Source organism: Sphaeramia orbicularis, chromosome 17 (genome assembly GCF_902148855.1).
Source record: "Sphaeramia orbicularis chromosome 17, fSphaOr1.1, whole genome shotgun sequence".
Lineage (NCBI taxonomy): Eukaryota > Metazoa > Chordata > Actinopteri > Kurtiformes > Apogonidae > Sphaeramia > Sphaeramia orbicularis.
The window spans coordinates 36,955,368-36,975,642 of NC_043973.1; the positions used below are offsets into that span (position 1 = coordinate 36,955,368).

General features: G+C 36.8%; 1 protein-coding gene across 1 annotated transcript in view; it reads left to right on the forward strand.

Moving 5' to 3' along the window:
- The first annotated feature begins 849 nt into the window (after positions 1–849).
- Positions 850–20,275, forward strand: part of scp2a (sterol carrier protein 2a) — a 36,470-nt gene continuing 17,044 nt past the window's right edge. Inside the window, exons 1-13 of the mRNA XM_030161172.1 lie at positions 850–1,081; positions 2,936–2,993; positions 3,120–3,191; positions 3,677–3,808; positions 5,537–5,601; positions 6,507–6,633; positions 6,743–6,806; positions 6,890–6,976; positions 7,076–7,226; positions 7,860–8,007; positions 11,319–11,426; positions 16,735–16,888; positions 18,796–18,892. Coding sequence (XP_030017032.1) covers positions 1,028–1,081; positions 2,936–2,993; positions 3,120–3,191; positions 3,677–3,808; positions 5,537–5,601; positions 6,507–6,633; positions 6,743–6,806; positions 6,890–6,976; positions 7,076–7,226; positions 7,860–8,007; positions 11,319–11,426; positions 16,735–16,888; positions 18,796–18,892 — 1,317 coding nt within the window. The 5' untranslated portion in view covers positions 850–1,027. The remainder of the gene's footprint in view (positions 1,082–2,935; positions 2,994–3,119; positions 3,192–3,676; positions 3,809–5,536; positions 5,602–6,506; positions 6,634–6,742; positions 6,807–6,889; positions 6,977–7,075; positions 7,227–7,859; positions 8,008–11,318; positions 11,427–16,734; positions 16,889–18,795; positions 18,893–20,275) is intronic.

Sequence of the window (20,275 nt, forward strand, 5' to 3'; positions counted from 1 at the left end):
TTGCCAATTTATGATTAATGTTTTTTTTTAATATTACAGGTGAATGAAATGGCTTCGACTAGAAGATCTTGCAAAAATAAGTCTGACGTATTCTGTTACATCTGCGGTGAATACACCATTGTACCTAACAGGAATCCTGTTAGAAAATGTTTTTTTTTCTCTTAAAACCTATTTTGGGTGAGAACTATATAAAAAATCAACTGATAAAGTCACAAAAATGTAATCAATTTTGTGAGAAGATCAAATTTTTCTAAATCAAATTAGCAAAAAAACCTGACCTGATTGAGAAAAACAGATGTCATTTTTGGATGTAGCGGTGCAAAATGGTCCTAATTCAGTTGAAAAAACCTAGACAACTTGCAAAAAACATTTTTTTGTAACCCAGTGATATTAGAGTACGATAAAATGTGAGAAAACAGTAGCAATTTAGCAATTAGCGGCATTAAAAATGTTTTTATTTCATAGTTTTCACACAGTTTATCACTTTTTGATGATGAGTTTTAAATAAATGTTTCTTTGCTTCAAAACTTAAATGCATGGTGTCCAGCTGAGTGGACATTTTTGTAACCCCATGAAAAATACATTCATTAAAAAAAAAAAAAAAAATCAATTGCATTGTTATTTTCATGTGTAAAGCGGAACAAAAGTACTCAAGAAAAATATTGACTAAGGTTCTCATAATTCACACATGAAAGGGTTAATGTGGCCCCTGATCTAAAATGAGTTTGACACTCCTGACATAGAGCTGTAGTCCATATTCCAGAACAGTGGGTGGCAGTAGTGTGCTCTCAAGTGGTTTTCCAAACAATTATTATTCCAAAGGAAGCAGAAATATATATTTGCTCATCAAGACGTGATTTGTCAGACGCGAAGGAGTGACTCATCTCACTATTAGACGATCTTTGGTTTGGAGTGTTGTGGTCAGTGACTCAACAGCGGTGTTTCTGACAGGATTTGACTTATTTGCTGCTTATTTCTTCCTGATTTAACTGTCTGTCCGTGGAGCAGCTGCTCGACCGGAGCCACCATGGTACCAAGAAAGATGAACAAAGTGTTTGTCATCGGTGTTGGGATGACAAAGGTAATATTAGTATCAGATTTAGCTAGCTACTATCCGCAAGAAACCCTTAGGCAACTAATGTATTTAGCTAGCCTAGCATAACTGTGTGTTTTATCAATATGACAAAGTTCATTTAAAGAACATTAAATTAGCTCTTTGTTTTGTTACTTTATGTCACGACCAATAATATTAGTTAATTGTGTATATGCTAATGCAATAAAGATTTAAAAAAAAAAAAAGGGGGGGGGGGGGGGTGTACATGCTAATGCTTGCTAGGTTAGCCAAAATAGCTTGTTTTTGGTTATGGTTTTGTGTGTGTGTTTAATGATTGTTTCATCTTTTAATATTTAAATGTGTTAATGAGAGACACCATGTACTCAGATCTGTTCAGTCCATAGTTCATGGCCAGCTGAGTAAAGTGTGCCAAGGGTCGACTATCAGCTGAAACATCAGAACTGTTTGAAGTGCAGTCAGGTCTCAGGTCATATACTAAAAGTTTAATGAGGTCTTATGCCTTCCAGGTCTGGTCTTGCACCCTACATGACGCTTCTTGGGTTTGATATTGTCCCCTCTGTCAGTTAATACAATTAGTAGCTGAAGTGTTTGGGTCATTTATTTGAGCACTGTGGACATCCTTCACTACAAAGCATGGGTTTGCACAGAAAACCTCACTCAAGTTATAATGAAGTGAAAGTAGCCATTGTGCAGTAATTATCCCTGTTCTGTTTTCTTCTATTATATGTGATGTTCTGGGGTTAATATTACAGCTGCATTCATGTGTATGTTGCTTATTGCTGCCGTAGATGTTAAAGGAGCTCTTTCCAATTGCTCAGAACACTGTGGGGTAATTTAATCATGCTATGTGAGGACATCATGTATTTCTAATGCTTTTCAGGAGCTCACTCAGAAGCCCTGTATTGTGACAACAGATTTTCCAGCCAACCCAATAGGGTTTGGGTTTGATTTTGGTATAAACATTACCTATTAACCCTTTTATGCGTACTGGTTACCACAGTGGACAGCTATTCTACAGCTGTTCTCTTGTATATTCATGGGTTTTGTTGTTTTAACTTCATATCCAATACAGCACCATCACATACACTGCAATTCATACCATTACTGTAACTTTGCTGTTCTTGATAAACCTGATCTGCAGTAATATGTTTTAGTGTAAATAAATTGCTAATTGTTATTAGACTGTAATTTAAAAGTTTTCTCAATCAAAAACATTTTTTTTTTTTGCATATTATTTCCATGACGTGAGTAATAACTAGTATTAGAGTTTGTTAAAATGTTAGAAAATATCAGATTAGCTGCATGAAAAATGTTTTTATTTCACAGGTTTTCACTTTCTGATGATGGGTTTTAAATAATTTTTGGTTTTTTTTTGCTTCAAAAATTAAACACATGGTGTCCAGCTGAGTTGACATTTCTGTAACTCCATGAAAAAATAGGTTAATAAATAAAATTCAATCACATTGTTTTCCTGATGTCTAAAAAATCTCAACTAAGGTTCTCATAATTCATGCGTGAAAGGGTTAAGCAACACACAAGCCTTCAGTTTTTCACAAACATTCAGAATCAACATTTTGAGATGGCTCGTTTGTTGAAGACATTTGATCTGAAAAGTAAATACGGTAGTAGGTAAAGCTGTCAAACAAATATGGTTCAATACATACTACCTAAAAGTGCAGTACTTGAAGAAAGCGGTCTTGTCACACCACTTATGTTATCTCACTTATAAGAGATCTGGTGTTGATAGTGTTGACTGATGTGATGCAAGAGAAACAGCCTGATAGTGTCTTCCTCTTAAAAAACAAACAAAAAAAAGCAAATACAGATGTGCCATGATGACATTTCTTTGCTTTGTTCCAGTTTGACAAACCTGGAGCCCGGGACAACTATGACTATCCCGACATGGCCAAGGAAGCAGGTGGCTGCCTTTGCAGAATTTAGATGTCATTCACTTAGATACAAGATACTGAATATTTATGGAGTGGAAAGTGTTGAGTAACACTCTGCAGTGGTTTTATTATTGTATGGCTGTGTTCTGATTCAGGTCAGAAGGCATTAGCAGATGCTGGAATCCCCTATTCTGCTGTTGAGCAAGCATGTGTTGGATATGTTTATGGTAAGACCATGTCTTATGTGAGTTTTTTTGCATGTTGTTAAATCCACTGACATACGAAATGTTAACTGTTTTATGGCTATCCAATATGGTCAAATATTACCACAGTTTTATGGATACTTCACAGTTTTATTCATTTTTTTTTTCTTTTTATGGGAACTCAAAACAAAACATAACTCAAAGATAGTTTCCTTTACATGTGCAGTATCAACTAACAACAACGAAGCAGCATCAGCTGCGTGGATATCTGTACATTTTAACCCATTATTGGAATATAATGACTAAACGTATTCATAATCAGTGTTAGAACAACAAATAGGTTACATTTCTGAAATTTGCATTTTCCATATCACTCAAAAACAGAACAAAACTTATTCAATAGTTTTCCCAGCTTTGTACGTTATTTACTACATATTCTATTTTCATATTTTTGGTCATGACACAAAGCAGAAGAAAACATTTTTGTCTTCTCCTGCTTTTTTTCTCAGGGGACTCCACCTGTGGGCAGAGAGCCATTTACCACAGCTTGGGTCTGACTGGAATCCCAATCATCAACGTCAACAACAACTGCTCCACCGGTTCCACCGCTCTCTTCATGGCGCGACAGCTTGTCCGGGGTGGTGAGTCAAGGATGCTACATGATATACACACCAAACCAAAACGTACATAGTGCTTACAGTACATAGAGTGTGAAGCTTTGAAGTATCATAAAATCCACTTCCATCCATAGAAACATGAGTGATAAGTTGACATTTGCATTTATTTGCAAGTAGAGTTGAAAAAATATCTTGAATTGTCAATTAATTCATTTGTTTGATTATTAAAGGGGTTATATGTAGCGTTGACATTCCAAACTGTCAACAGCAGGAGAAAGCATTGTACTAGAATGCCGTCAAAGCCACTAAAACTACCAGTGAATTAATGCTACATCTTTACAAACTGAATCACTCAATGAATAAAGTATAAAACATCTGTATTATGGGATCAGTAAGTGTTTCCTTTCCAAACACAAACTCAAAAACCTGTCTTGCAGTCTTCATGTGCTACGTCAGCTTATAGTCTACAGTAACCGCCTGTTATCTTAGACAGGAAACAGACATACTTTAGTGTGAACTGTCTATTTACAAAACGGCAAAATTAGTAAACAACATAACATAGTAATCTCATACCATTGTAAGCTTCATAATCAGGCTCATTAATAGAGAAGAAACATTGCAAACTTACCATCAGACTTCATTCCATCACTTTCATTGAACATGAGAGTTGTTTTTTACTGGTTCTCATCGTCATCTCATCCTTTACATTAGATTCACTAGCAGAGTGACTCACTACTCCCTCTTGTGTTCACGTACATTCCCAGTCACACTTTGGCCAGTTTTGGTGAATAAATTCATTGCAGATCTTTGCAGTATAATACACAGACATCTATAACATAATGTCAAAACTTCTTTTTTAAAACACCCTAAATATGACCATAAAACTTTTTAAAGTTAATCATGAACATTTTTCTTAATCAATTATTGGTTTGAGATTTCAGTTTCAGTTATTGTCTGATTTCTGTTTATGACAGTAAACTAAATATCATGGGGTTGTCGAATAAACAAGACATTTGAGGAGGGCATCTTTGGGTTTTCAGAAACACTCCATTCTCCATTGCCAGATTAGTACATTATTCATTAGTATATTAATAATATATACTGAAAAAATATTCATCAGTATGAGGTAGTTTCAGCCTTACTTGCAAAGCACAAGCCTATCGTGTTTTGAAAACCAAATAAAAACTAAAAGTTGTTAATCTAAGTGAGGTGGTGTAATTGTTTCCATTGCAATGATTCTATGAACTTTCATTGAAAGCACAGGCTTCTTTTTTTTTTAACAGGATATAATTTGTAGCATCTTAAAATATGAAATGGGATTGTGAAATTGAGTTACTTGCTACAGTTGTTTTTCTAGGATTGACAGTGAGAACATTGAAAACAACATTTAATTTTAATCTATTCCTGGAGCTGATAATAAGGCTAGACTTCTTAGTGCTGGAGGAGGTACAGCCCATACATGCTGAGAGAAAACCACGTTGAACATATTACACATATTTGAAACCAGACACCGGTTGTTTGCTTAGATGGATCAGTTCACAATGTTGACACTATTCCCTGGAACATAAGACAGTTTTATGCTGTTGTGAATCTGTTGTCTGATCTGCAACAAGAGAAAAGAAATAAAAAATCAATCGTACTGTGGGTTTAATGATACTACAGGTATCTTCATTAGGGCAAGTAATCAATCCTTGGACACAGTGTAACATTTATTGGTAAGTTTATTAATTGGAGTGTTTTATCTGTGTGCAGGTCTAGCTGATTGTGTGCTTGCCCTTGGATTTGAAAAAATGGAGAGGGGCTCTTTGTCTTCAAAGGTACAAAGCACTAACTGAATCACAATGCAGGATTTAATGATTGACAGTGTTGAAAAGCAGACCATATATATGTGTTTTCTCGGTAATGTTAAGTTCATTTTGTTGCTTTTAATTTTGAATTCTTACCAAAAAACAATAAATGATAAACCACCACGTCCACATCGCATGTGGTTTCACATGTCCAATTGTTTTTGAGCCTCTGAAAATCAAGTGGCTCTGTTTAAAATAGGTGTATTTTGTAAGTACAGGTCAAGAACTCTTCAATACAGCAAGTGCTGTATTGAAGAGTTCTTGACATGTACTTACAGACCTTAATTTAATTGTAATTATAAATGCTTTTTGACTTGTGGCCTTCATCAGGGTTATCCTGAGGGTGATCCTCCACATTTAGAGTTAAATATCTTTTTTTCTATACAACAAGTGCTACTGGAGTTCTTGACCTGTAGCTAGTTTTCTCCTTTTTCATGCACCTTGAAAATAAGTGAAGATGTGCCAGAGCCAGCCTTCTATTTATATTTGTATTTCGTAAACGATTTGTATAATGTTTTTTGTTAAACCCCTTGAATTAAAGTTAAAAGTCTGCATCTCAATCACATCTTGACTGCTGCATTTCAGATCCACTGTGTTGATGTACAGAGGCAATATTACAAGAAAATATGTCACTGTCCAAATACTTATGGACCTGACTGTATATGTATCATATGACAATGCAGATGGTTGCTCCAGATGTTTATTTTTTTAAACAATGTATATTAATATAGCTGTTGTGATCATTTGTATTTGTGGAACTTTTATTTCTGCCTTTTGTGGTTTGCTTTGTTGTCTGTTTTATTTATTTTCATTTACTTTAATAAGTGAAAACCAAGTGAACAAACCAGCAAACTAACATGACTGCTTTCTTCCAGTTCCTGGATAGGACCAATCCTATGGATAAGCACATGGAGGTGATGATCAACCGCTATGGGATGGTGGCAGCTCCTCCAGCCCCTCAGATGTTTGGCAACGCTGGGAGGGAACATATGGAGAAATATGGTACATGTTAAGAATAATATCTAATGAGGCGAAAGATGTTAAGTTATAGTTACGGCTTGAATCAGCCTTCGATTAATAACATTACTGCTCATGTTCAAATCTCCTCCAGGCACTAAACCAGAACACTTTGCCAAAATCGCATGGAAGAACCACAAGCATTCAACCAACAACCCGTAAGACACAGCTAACTGATTAAAACACACGCTGCTTCTTAAATATCCTTGTTCGAAGCTTTTCATACTTGTGTATTTTTCAGGTATTCCCAGTTTCAGGATGAGTACAGTTTGGAGCAGGTGCAAAACTCCAGGAAGGTGTTTGAATATCTAACCCTGCTGCAGTGTTGGTAAGAGGTTCACATAGTCATAATTAGACTTTAATTAGGCTGTAGATGTATGATAAAGGTTTTTAATACACATGGTTGTGCTGCCTCTTCTTTCTCCAGTCCTACATCAGATGGTGCTGGAGCTGCAGTTTTGGCCAGTGAAGCTTTTGTCAAAAATCACCATTTGGAAAACCAGGCTGTTGAGATTGTGGCCCAAGAAATGGTGACAGATCTGTCCTCCACGTTTGATGAAAACAGCTGCATTAAAATGGTAAGAAATATGCAATGTTTTAACTGAACACAGATCACCTGGACCTTTTTATGAAATATGATTCTTAATCCTATACTTTAAAGTTTGTGCTTCATCATTTATCTTTATACATTATCAACAAAGTAAATCCATTAATGTGACAATACAATGGGTGTTATATAAGAACATTTTTATATTCTTATCTGAAATTTCTCTTACTTTTTTGTTTGTTGCATCTGATTCAGCTCATTATTACAACTTCTGAAGACTGTGTTAATCACTGATAAACATCTTAAATGCTGTGTGAATGTCAAGAGTATAGATTGTAAATGGGTTTTCAAGCTTAAAATTACTTAAGTAATGAAATATTGTCTGACTGAGACTGGAGGAAAGAGAGATGATCTTACAAATCTGGATGTCTTGTAAATTGTAAATCATCTTCCTACCTTAGAGAAAATTCTGAATCCAGAAAAAAATAGTGAATATGCCAAGTTCTTCTATATTACTAATATAAAAGTTGTTCTTGCATGAGACCCAGTAACTTTTATAATGTACTTTGCCTCTCATCTTTCTAACCATGAACTCCTCTGGATACCTTGGTGCAGTATCTCTGTCATGCTGGTGAGATTTTTTTTCCTTTTCTTTTTTCTGCAGGTGGGATTCGATATGTCTCGGTCAGCTGCTAAAAAGTGCTTTGAGGCTGCAGGTCTAACACCCATGGATGTGGATGTGGTGGAACTGCATGACTGCTTCTCAGCCAATGAACTCATCACATATGAGGCCCTGGGGCTGTGTCCTGAGGGTGAGAAATTGCTCAATTTACACTGTCACTGGAAATATGCTTTTGCCAGAAAAGTAGTCCTAGTAGTTGGCAAAAGCTAGATTTACCACTAACAATCAGAAAGAAATCACAACTACCACAACATCTAATCGATAACAAATGATGCTCGTTTGCTTTAGAAGCACAAGGCGTTGTGCTGAAGCATGTGCTAGCCAATTGGCCTGTAACGGTACACGTACTGAACCAAATCACTTCAGTACACACCTGTTCGGTTTGGTACACAGCTGTACCAAAACAGCACAGTATGTTGAGAAAAAGAAAAAGGAACGAAAGATGTCGTTGCGGAACTTTAAATCTGCACAAGTTTCACACGGACATATTGAAGGAGCGCACATTAACCTGAAATACTGAATAGCAGCTGATATAAGGTTAAAAAAAAACAACAAATATGATATGAACCTAGAAGGAAGAGACTGAAGACCCTCCACCATCATTACAGTCAAGTGGCGGCTGCTCGTCTTTCAGACAGGGGAAGCTCATTGTCAGCTTACATTCAAAAAATGTCAAGTTATTTAAACATAAATTCGGCCCTCCGTTCCTTTTTAAGAAAATGGTCAGTGACCTTATCGTAGCAAGTAAACAGGAAATTATGTTAAATTGAAACAAGGAAGTACAATGAGTGTGTTTTATTTATAGTGCAAGAAATGAACAAGTAATTTCGTAGTGGTTTCTCTCTCAATTTCACAGCAGAATGCACGGCAGTATTAAACTGAACTGTGTCAGTGAAGGAGTATGTCTCAAAATAGCTGTCAATCAAACGGGATTCAGCCTTTCGACTGATCCTCCAATCAGCACGTGGAAGCTCAGCGTCCAGCCCGGCCGAGCTCCGCCCACAGCTATATTCACCCCCAGAGATGCCAGGCGTCTGGGGGCGGGACAACATGGTGGCATTTATCCAATTACCGTCCAGTTTTGAGGCAATGAAAAAAACTCTTCCACTCAGTCCCATTGAAGTGCATGGATGCTGAGCGTCTACGGACAAATGCACTGAGCAGAGATCGAATGAGAAAACAGAGACACGGGAATGGAGGAGAAGTGAACAACATCCAGTCTGTTGATTTGTGATAAAACTGATTCTGAACGAACTCGTCTTTGAGATGAACGTGTTCTAACACATTTGTAGTCAATGAAATGTCAACACAACTGAACAGATTTAACCATTTAATTTTTGTAATTTTAGGGGAAGCCGAGCTTCCCTTGCAGTCTGTGACAAATTGCCTCTGTTACAGTCCTGTTTGGGATCACTATGGGAAAGGCAACAACGGGGAAAGAAACACTGATAACATGTACGTCGTTTGCCACCTATGTCCGGTGCACTTACACTAGCTCGGTCTCTGTCTCTCACACACACACACACACACACACACACACACACACACACACACACGCTGTAAAATAGACGAATAGAACCCAGAAGTTGAATGTTGAAAGTATGTAAAGTTTCACTTTTGTTTCACGCCATTGTTAGTTACAGACCGCACCCCCATGGGTTTTCTTTCTTCCTGTACCGAACTGAAAAAAAACAAACCGTGGCTTTCAAAACCGAAAATGTACCGGACCGAAAATGTTGTGTATCGTTACAGGCCTACTAGCCAGTTATTTATAATTGGACTGATAATATGATTTAAAAAAAAAAAAAAAAAAATGTGTTCTCGCCCACCTGGACGGTGCCTCTTTCAGGCTCAGGTCCTCTACCAGAGACCTGGGAGCTTGAGGGTTCTGTGCAGGATCTTAGCTGTTTCTAGGACTGTGTTCTTTTGGACAGAAATCTCTGATGTTATTGATGTTATCTGATCAGTGGTGGAGAATCCCAGCTCCATAAAGTAAAAGTCCTGGCATGCGTTTGTTCCAATCATTCTCTGAACCAGCCCATTTTGATGAGCACAACTACTCATCCAGGTTGACTGGATAGTTAGTGGAATCACCTGTGTTACGTCAACAGGTAGAACCAATACCTGGCAGGGTTTTAACTTTATGGAGCTGGGATTCTCCACCACTGTATCTGATGTTATTACATTGCCCCCCGAAGGGGAGGCAAGGGGTATTGTTTTTGGTTTGGTTTGTTTGTTGTTTTGTTAACACTCTAGCAGCAAAACTATTGGTTGAATTCCAACCAAATTGACTTTATAGATTGCCAGTGATACAGAATGGATCTCACTACATTTTGGGAACAGTAGGTCAAAGTTCAAATTTTTTATGAATTTTTAAAATCTTCCCATTTACTTATAATGGGCGAAATATGTGTGAGGGGCGGGGTTTGTTGTACCTGACACCGCTTGTTGTTATTGATTAGTAATGCTGTAGCAGTGGTGCTAACAAATGCAGCTTGTGCCAGCTGTTCCACTCTTGTTGCCTTTTCACCACCAAAAGTTCCTCTTGCACTTGTGAGATGAAGTAAATAAAGCCTTGAAGCCTGTTGTCCTCAAAAATATTGATGTACTGCAGTCTGTAACAATTGTATTGATTAGCTTAGTTGTTGCCAGACTTGTTCTGACATTTAGCCATTCTAGTTCAGTAAACACATCCTAATCCTGTCTCATAATTAGGATATTTGCAATGCATGAAGATTTTAGTAAAGGTTTATAGTGATTTCGATGGAGAAACGGTTATTTATTGCAGTGCATACAGACAACTTTGTTTTTTTAAGAGAAGTTTTTTCATTAAAAACTGTTTCCTTTCTGCCTGTTATTGGATGTGTCAGTCATTGTGTGTTTCTCAATGTAATTCAGAAATATAGATTTGCTCTGGAATTACAGTAGACAGTTAAAGTTAAGCTTTAGCAGTATGATTCATTTGCTTAATAAACTGTCAAGGTTACTAGAGTAGATCCAGATCAGCTTCAAGGTGTTCATGTCAATAGTCTTGTTATACAGGGTCCCTGTAATCATGAAAAGGGTTTAGGTGCTGGGATGCATTTTTGTGATGATTTTTCTTTTTACTAAAACAGTGCATTTTGCCCAATTTACATCATTTCATTATTAAAATCTTTAGAAAATGGCGTATTTGCTCAGTTGCTTTTCTCGGTGTTGAACAAACATGAATATTACTTACAGAGAATGTAAAATATTGCTATTTCATTTTCATATAGTAATGAATGTTATTACACTAATGCTGTGAATGATCATGGAAACAATATTATTTATCCTTGTAAAATAATGAAATAGTTTTGAAAAATATGTGAGGCCTCTGAGTATGAATCTGTTATGTCTTTATAGGTGTATTTCTTTTGTGTAGTCATGCATTTACCTTGTGGTGTTTTGTAACATTTGCAGGAAAAGCTGGTGAGCTGATTGACAGAGGAGACAACACATATGGAGGCAAGTTTGTGGTCAACCCCAGTGGTGGTCTCATCTCTAAAGGACATCCTCTGGGTGCTACAGGTATGCACACTTCAATTATATTTGTTGACATTTTGCTTTTGTGCAGTTGATGGAGAGTGATTGTAGCATATCAAACTAATAGATTCATATATTAGTGTTTGCTAATGTTTTCTGCCTTTGGCATTTTCAGCATGGCATTAGCAGCCCTTCTCAGTATAATCACAGGTATTGATGCGACATATTCTCTGAGGCTCTAATACACATAGGATGCTTTATTATCCAGTCAAAACTGATGTGAGGCTCCAGCAATCTATATTAATCAAATCAAAGTTCAGATCAAGGTGCCATAGGTTTTTAAGTCTAAAATATTGTGAAAGAATTAATAAATGAAGGCAATACAGAAGTAACATTCCTTAATTTCTGATCAAAGTCAGACCTTACCTCTGTCTGATTGTAATGACCCTGTCGCTGAACCCTAACCTTTATGGCCACCAGGTGGCATCTGCCACATGGTGATGACCATCAGCATGGAAGCTGAAAAAAGTGATCCCCAGCCTGCATGCTAGGGGCAGCTGGCTGTGGCTTTGGCAAACTTCCCCTGTAATCTGTCAGCATATTAAACCGTTGAGGGACAAGTGTGAGCAGACAGCATGGCAGCAGTGACCGTCATCTTTTCAGTCTCGTACCTGTGCAGTTAGATGTTTTTAACGCACTTCTTATTGAGTTGAATTCCATAGTTGCTTACCTTTTGTGTATCCAAAGAGTTTAGCTTTGACATGGAAAGGATGCAATACGTTTTCCCATTATTCTCCCATATACCTTTAGAATATTTGTTCTGTTTGTTTTTTTTCACTCATTTGTTTTCATCCTGTCTTCTTTACGGCACAGTTGTTCTTCACGTGCCACAATGTGACTATCGTTCTTTCAGTATTCAGTATTTCTGCATCCATGACATCAATACTTGTTCTGTATCCTGGGTCATATTCTCCCAGCGTGTGGGTGCCCCAGTCAGCTAAGCTCTGTCTGATCCACAGTGTTGCTCCTAATCTGGGTTGTAAAGCTCCAGCCTCTCCCACAGGAACACCATAAGAGGAGATATCAACTTCTAATGGTGTGACCCTGGAAGAAAACTCTTGCAGGCGGTGTTCAGCCTCAAGAAAATGTATCATATTGACGTCACATGCATGGACCTTGAAATGTCACCGCTGTGTAGTTTGTATATGAATCCTCTCACGCCCGAGTCCTTCAGAAAAGAAAACACTAAGAATGCATGTTTGTAATCAGCTCTACAGAAGATGCTGTTAAATGAACGTTGAACTTGTCTTTGTGTTAAATTATTTATCAAGAGACATTTTAGTTTAATAAATTGCTTGGTGCTTCCCTTAGTGTCACATTAAGACATTGTAATTCAAATAACACTCCCAAAAGCAACTCTGCTTGGAGAAGATTAGAGGAGTGTAAAAGACATCCATGAAGAGGTCTTTATCCTTAAGAACTTTAGCTTATTGGGATAATGGAGAAATGCAAAAGCTCATTAAGCAGATGGGATGAAATGCTTAGCTGTAACGCCAGTGCAGGACTTGACCCTGGCCAGATTAGGGAATGAGCTGTCATATTAGGAGTCAACTTGTGACCCTTCAGTGAGGATACTATGTCCTAGAGTGTTTTAGAGAATGGTTTAAGGGTATTCGCTTGGAGGCTGAGATATTTAAAAGGATTGTAACCATTTGGAGAAGACTGTTTTTGAGCAAGTAGTGTTTAAAGGCAAATTATTTATTATCTACCTGAAAAATAATGTAGAGTCTTTTACAGTAATAATACATCTCAGTCTTCACCTCTGACCCTCAACCCATAGAGACCCTTCCCTGTGTTTGTATTTTCTATTTTGCTTTGCTGTGTTTGGGATGCTGTGAGCCTCGACCTTAGAGCAGAGAGTTTGCAATAATGGAATCTCAATAGACGTGGAGGTTCAAGGGTCACGGTTCAATTTATTCTCATCACAAACATGTTAAAAAACATGTTAGTAATGAGAGTCATTACAAAGGTCCAGCAGCGAACATAATAAGTAAATTACATGTGAATAAAAATAGATCCTATTAAAAACATAAGCAGTTATTAAGTTAAAACATACAGTTGAAAGTGAGACTAGCATAGACTGAATGGAAGCATTAGCAGTTTTAGCAGTAAAGTGCAGAGTACAGACTTTCTATGTGGGACTAGATAAAAACGAAGCAACTTCACTTCAATCTGCTCTTTTCACTCACTGCACTATTCTCCACGTGGTACAGTTCTGTTTTACAAATGTTACAGAATCCAGGTGGGGTAAGTTGGGGTAGTTTGGAAGATGGAAAGAAGAAGAAGAGGAAAGCAGTGATATTAAAATGAATCTGTGTTTCATTGTAGATTGGGTTAACCCAGTGTTTCTCAAAAAGTGGGGTGGGCCCCCCTGGGGGGGGGGGGGGGGGGCGCGAAGGCTTGCCTGGGGGGACATGGAATCATTCCTCGGTGTTTATTTTTTCTTCAGGTTAGAACATGTAGCAGGTGGAACTAATGTTTTAGTGTTGGACCATTCTGGACTCATTTTAAGGACGTACAACAAACAAATCTACTGCCATGGTGATCTGTCACTAGACTAGACAAAGAGTTTAGGTTTGGAGAGTGGACAAGGATTGGACTGGAAAAGAAAAATGTGCAATGTTTCTGTTTTTGCAGTTTGTACAGTTTGCACTTTGATGTTCTGAGATGTGCAACGGAAATGGGCTCATTGCAGCCACTGATATTGTTGAAATGTTCATCTTTGTTACCAAAATATGTTTGTTGTTCTAAAAAAAAAATTTACCTTATTGTCATAGTTTTAAGATAATTACACATTTCCTATTTTTATTTTGAAAAATAATGTCTCAGGGAGCAGTCTTATTGAGTTCATTTGTATTGTTCAGTCAAAAATCTACGTTATTTTTAATTTGCACAACAAATTATTCAAGAAAAGCAAAGAGTATTTTTACAATATTAATGTTTCTTTCAATAAAATTAATAATTGCACCACAGGTACAATGTTGTTGGGGTTGAGGGGGGCTAGGAGATTTTTCGTGCTCCAAAGGGGGGCCCGACAGAAAAAGATTGAGAACCACTGGGTTAACCCTTTAAGTGCCAAAGTTGCAATATTGCTGCAAACAACAGAACTGAGTGAAACAGACCATAACTCCAGATAGTTACCAAATCTTGCACAAAAAATACAAAAACCAAGGTACTCTCTTATATTATTTTAAAATGCCTTTATTAATTATGACATGTCTGTAACTATAAGAGAGTCTAAAACTATAAGAGATCGGTTTGACTTTTATATTTGTTGTGTATTGACCATCCCTTCACCAACAGCACCTCTTTTACCATTTTTCATGACTATTTTTCCATTGCTGCCCGGAGGTCCATGAAGTGTTCCTCTTTACTGTTTGTTCAAGTTACCAAATCTTGGTACCACCTCCCACCAACATGTGCCCCTTCAATCCTAACACCATTTCAGAGCATGTTTCTATTTAAAGTGAAGAAAAAAATCCACTTTAAAGGCATGGTCCTTAGCTGGTTTAGTAAGTAAGTAAAGTTGATTTAGTTTTAGTTTTGATAGATATGGACAGATTTGGATACAATGCAATTTGGATAAAAAGATTCTAAAACTGCATTTTACTTTACACTAATCTTAAAGTTAATTTATTTTGAGGTTGACAGAAAACACAAAGAAAACTCCAATGTAAATATGTTCAAAGTTCAATTTGACTAAAAGTTACACAATCCAATATGGCCGCCATCCTTTGATGTCACAATATGCAAATTAGATTAATATATTTACTCACATCATAACTATCCGATAAGATACCTAATATTTTTGTCATTTACAGTATGACTTTATCTCTAACCACTTCCAAGATACAGCTTTTTGAAATCTGGATATAAAAATTGAATATTTATTGAAAAAAACAAAAAAAACTCCTGCACCTATAGGGTTAATTTAAAGCTAGTAATGAGTTAAAATAAATAGGCACATGATGTGATCGGGTGACTGTAATCATAATTTGGTGTAAAAGCAGCATCTGGGAAAAGAGCAAAGATGAGCCAATGATCGCCAGTTTTTTTAAAAATACATGAGAAAATTATTAGATAGACAGAGAGATAAGAAGGCATCTGGAGATTTCACCTCCTACAGAGCAGAACAGATGAAAGGGAGAATATATGTCAGTGTCTAAGGGGCGAGGCTGCAAACCAAGGCTGAACACATGATCACTGATCCTTCAGCTCACATTGTATCATGAATCATCATTCATCCTACACATGATAGAACTGCACACGTTCACATATGTCATATACCTAATCAAATTTACTTTCGTAGTAAGTAGAATGGTTGGTTTATTTAATTTGTTTGCTGAAGGAATTGGACCATTAATTGTAATAAAAATAATAAAACCCTGAGATGAAATCGCATTAATTAAGCGTCTGAATGGCATACTTACTATATGGAGGCTTTTGGAGTATGTTTTTTTTTTTTTTTTTTTTTTTTTTTAAAGAGACATTTTAATGAGTTTATGCAGTAGATCTCCATTGAGGACATGTTAAACGTATCTGGTCTGTAAGTTTACAGACATAGCAGATACAACCAGAATAACCAGAACCAGAAATGTACTTCTGCATTTCTGATGAGGGCTGGTACTCCTGAGGAGTATTTCAGTCAAGCAGATGTCTGATTGGACCCGTGACTGAGCTGCCTCTCCAGTTATTCCTTTATAAATTGTACTTGTGCCACCTCCGTTTTCATGTCAAACCATATTTTTTGGTGGCATCTCTTCAAATCTTGGTCAAAGGCCTTAATATTTGTACAAAACATAACTCTTGCAATAATATTGTGTTCATGGAAGGTTAAGTAAAATTGTCGAATGAAATGCATTTCAATTTATGAGCAAAAGGGATTTATCCAGAGCTGTGATGATTAATCAACAAACCACTAAACTGAGAATCATATCTGTAACTAAATACTTAGTGTTTTTTTCTCTCTCTTTGCGACAGTAACTTGAATAGAAAAACATTTTCTGACACTTTTTTCATCCAAAATAATTAGCTGATGATTTGAGATCAACAGAGTATTGGTGCATCTGGAACTAACATAATATTTTCTCTTAAAATGAGAAAATATACTTTCATATGAAAACACTTTTGCTTCATGTGTGAGAGCGTTTCTGAAACCAGGCATGAATAGTAAACCATATATCTAAACCTCTTCACCTTGTCACCTTGTATACATTATTTAAAGTGTCCTATCTAAATTCAGTCCCCAGTCTCAGTGGTAATAAATTACCCGCCCTCTCTCTCTGTGACTCAGGTCTGGCCCAGTGTGCTGAGCTGTGCTGGCAGCTCAGAGGAGAAGCTGGAAAACGACAGGTTCCAGGTGCTAAAGTGGCCTTACAACACAACATTGGCTTAGGAGGAGCCGTGGTTGTTACTCTGTACAGGATGGGATTCCCTCGTGAAACTAGGTAAACATGTTTCTTAGGACAGATATCAGTGCAGCCAAATAATGATCAACATTAGAAGGTACTGAGGGTTTAGATGTTTGTTGCTATAACATGTATTACTTTAACAAGCTTGTTTATTTTTTATCTCTTTATTTTTCTATTGTATTGATGCATACCGTCTTATGCTGCTTTACACACTTGAATTTCCCTCTTGGGGGATCAATAAAGTACATCTTATCTTATCTTATCTTATCTTATCTTATCTTATCTTATCTTATCTTATCTTATCTTATCTTATCTTATCTTATCTTATCTTATCTTATCTTATCTTATCTTAAGTAAGGCTAGTGTTGCTAATGATTTTCTGAAGTCTCAAGTCACTTCTGAGTCTCAGTTTAGTTCGGGTTGATTCAGTATCGATATGGTTGAGAGTGTTGCAGTTATAATACAAATGTTGCTTTTTATTAAGGAGATTCCCCAAAACATAAAGCTCTAATTTGTTCAAGAAACTGCTTAACCACAGTTGTTATTTCAAAGTATCAAAAGCAGGGGTAGTTGCGTGCAAGAACATACCTACAGCAAGCAAAGCTACCAACAAATCAACACTATGTTTGCACAGACTGTATCGCTCACTGAATAAAGTATAAAGCTCCTTGTTTACACACATCTGTATTATGGTACCATCAAGTTTTCATCTTCAAATTAAAACCTTTAGAAGCTTATTTTTACAGTCGGTCAAAATAACACTGTCTTAGAATCTTTACATGTTGTGTCAGCTGATAGTTTACATTATAGCTCTGTTAGCTTAGCTCTGTTTTTAGACAGAAAACAGCCACAGTAAAACCACAAATCACCTGTTTTCTGTACAGTTTGTGTTGTCAATAGTTGCACTAAAGATCTGTTAGGAATTGTCCAAACAAGGTCAGAACTGTCACAGTTTAGTCTGAACCGTGGATCAGCAGATGGTAACTTATCAAAGCCAAGAACATCACATAACAAGCCCTCGCATGTATTGTAGCTTATTTTTTGCATCGATCCAACTGATGTCATCATGTCTATGCGTGTGCTGATGTCAGCATATCAATTGCCTCTATGTATGTGCCAAGTTTGAAGTAAATTCAAACAAAATTGACGTTTTTATAGACATGTGAAATTTCGCCCATTATAAGTAAAATTATAAGTAAATGGGGAAAAAAAAGATTTCAAAGTATTCATAAAAAAAGTTAAACTTTGACCTATTTTTCCCAAAATGTAATCGCATCTATTCTGGGTCACTCAAATTTGGTGTGAATTCAACCAATAGTTTTGCTGCTAGAGTGTTAACAAACAAACAAACCGAACCAAAAACAAAACCCCTTAGCTCCCTTTCGGGGGATGGGCTAATAACTTTATACATTCATAGGCCTCATAATCAAACTCACCCGTGTAGAAGAAACGTTGCCATTTCAGCATCAAACTCCATTCTTTTCTTTTAGAGCTGTGTCCAGTGGAGAAAACAACAACAGTGCTCTGTCACTTTCTTTGACACTAAAAGTTGTTTCTTACTGGTTCTCATCCTACCTGGTCACTTTTTGATGCCTTGGTCAAAGGCCCCATGGTGTTAGTTTTTATCATTATGGGAGACCAGCAGAGTAACTCACTACTCCCTCTAGTGGTCACACAAATCTATCGCAATGAGTCCATTCACTGCATATCTCTGTAATCCAATACATTTGCATCTTTGGCATAACTTCAGAGATCTTTATTCTAAACATAGATCTGTTCCCAACGCAAGTGTCTTAATCTACCTTTTGTTTAACATAAACAAGTGCCAGTAAATCTTTTCCTTAGAGAAGTAATTACATCATTGGTTCCAGCCTTTCTTCTTGGTGTGGAGTTTGTGTTCGATGTGTTTTCATCATGTAACTGTTTGACGTTTTTCTTCCCAGAGCCCCTGTTGCTGCAATACCCACCAGCTCAGGAAACAGTCTGGAAGGCTTTAAAGCGTACCCGGTCTTCAAAGAGATTGAGAAACATTTACAGGAGGTAGAGCAGCACACAGTAACAACACAAACTTTAATCTCAGGGAAACGGCATGATTTTAACTAATTAAAGGCATCCATATCTTATATAATATCTGCTTCCTGGTCAGAGTGTTTCATATACAGATCAGTCAAATGTGGATACAAATCAGACACGAATCAGGCCATTTCTTTCTTTCTTTCTTTCTTTCTTTCTTTCTTTCTTTCTTTCTTTCTTTCTTTCTTTCTTTCTTTCTTTCTTTCTTTCTTTCTTTCTTTCTTTCTTTCTTTCTTTCTTTCTTTCTTTCTTTCTTTCTTTCTTTCTTTCTTTCTTTTACAGTAGTAGGCATTTGATGGTCCTTTTACCACATTAGTGACATGTTTTTCCTACTGTAGTCTGCATAGTTTAAGCAGTGCTTTACCTCACAACTATTTCCATGACATAAAACTGGTAATTTACCAGGAAAAACAAAAGATCTGTATGTAATGACTGTATGCTGTGGCCATTGAAGCGATAAGATGAATAACGACTCCAAATGTAAAACTCACTGCACTAACTCACTGTTCTCCAGCGCTGCATCTCTCAGATTGATTTAATGTGGCAGTGTAGTATGACGTGGTTGGTGGGTGGGTTGCCTCCTACATGTTCAAGGTTAATCAGCATGTACACATATCATAGAGGCAGACACATAATCAACACAAAAACAACCAACCATGTCTCGACCTTCGCCTTCATACAAACTAAAACTATAACCTTCAAGTGAACTCCTTCATTAAGCGGATGTGAAATGACCAGGCAAGGTCTCTAAAATGAAATACACCACTACAAAAATGTAGTAGTTTGTTGGCAACAAGTATAAGGAGCCGTACGGGACATTATTTAGAATTACCATTCACACACACATGAAATACTTTCTCAAATATAAATTTTTTTACTTGAACAGGAAGGCAGAGAAGCAGGAACCAGAAGGTTTATTTTTCCCTCCAGTTTTGTTTATTGGTGTATTTCCTGGTTCCTGGTTCGTCTGTAGATGCATTTGCCAGAGCTGTCAGTGTCTGTGCTCAAACTAACAAAGTATGAAGCAATGTCGCTGCTTCAGATAAATCGTTCGCTGACATCAGTACGAGCTTGGCAGTACCTGCAACAGTTTAATCTTTTTCAATGAAAAATAAATAAACAAAATGAAATAAAATAAATACATTAAAAAAAAATAGTTTAATCTTCTGGTAGCTGAATAAAACAGGAAATACACCAGTAAACAAAATAAAACCTGGGTGGAAAAAAAGATCTTCCTGTTGAAGTAAAATGACTTCCTGTTCAAGTAAAAAAAAAATGTTTGAGAACATATTTCACGTGTGTGAGTGCATTTCATGTGTGTGTGTGAATGGTAATTCTGAATAATCTCCC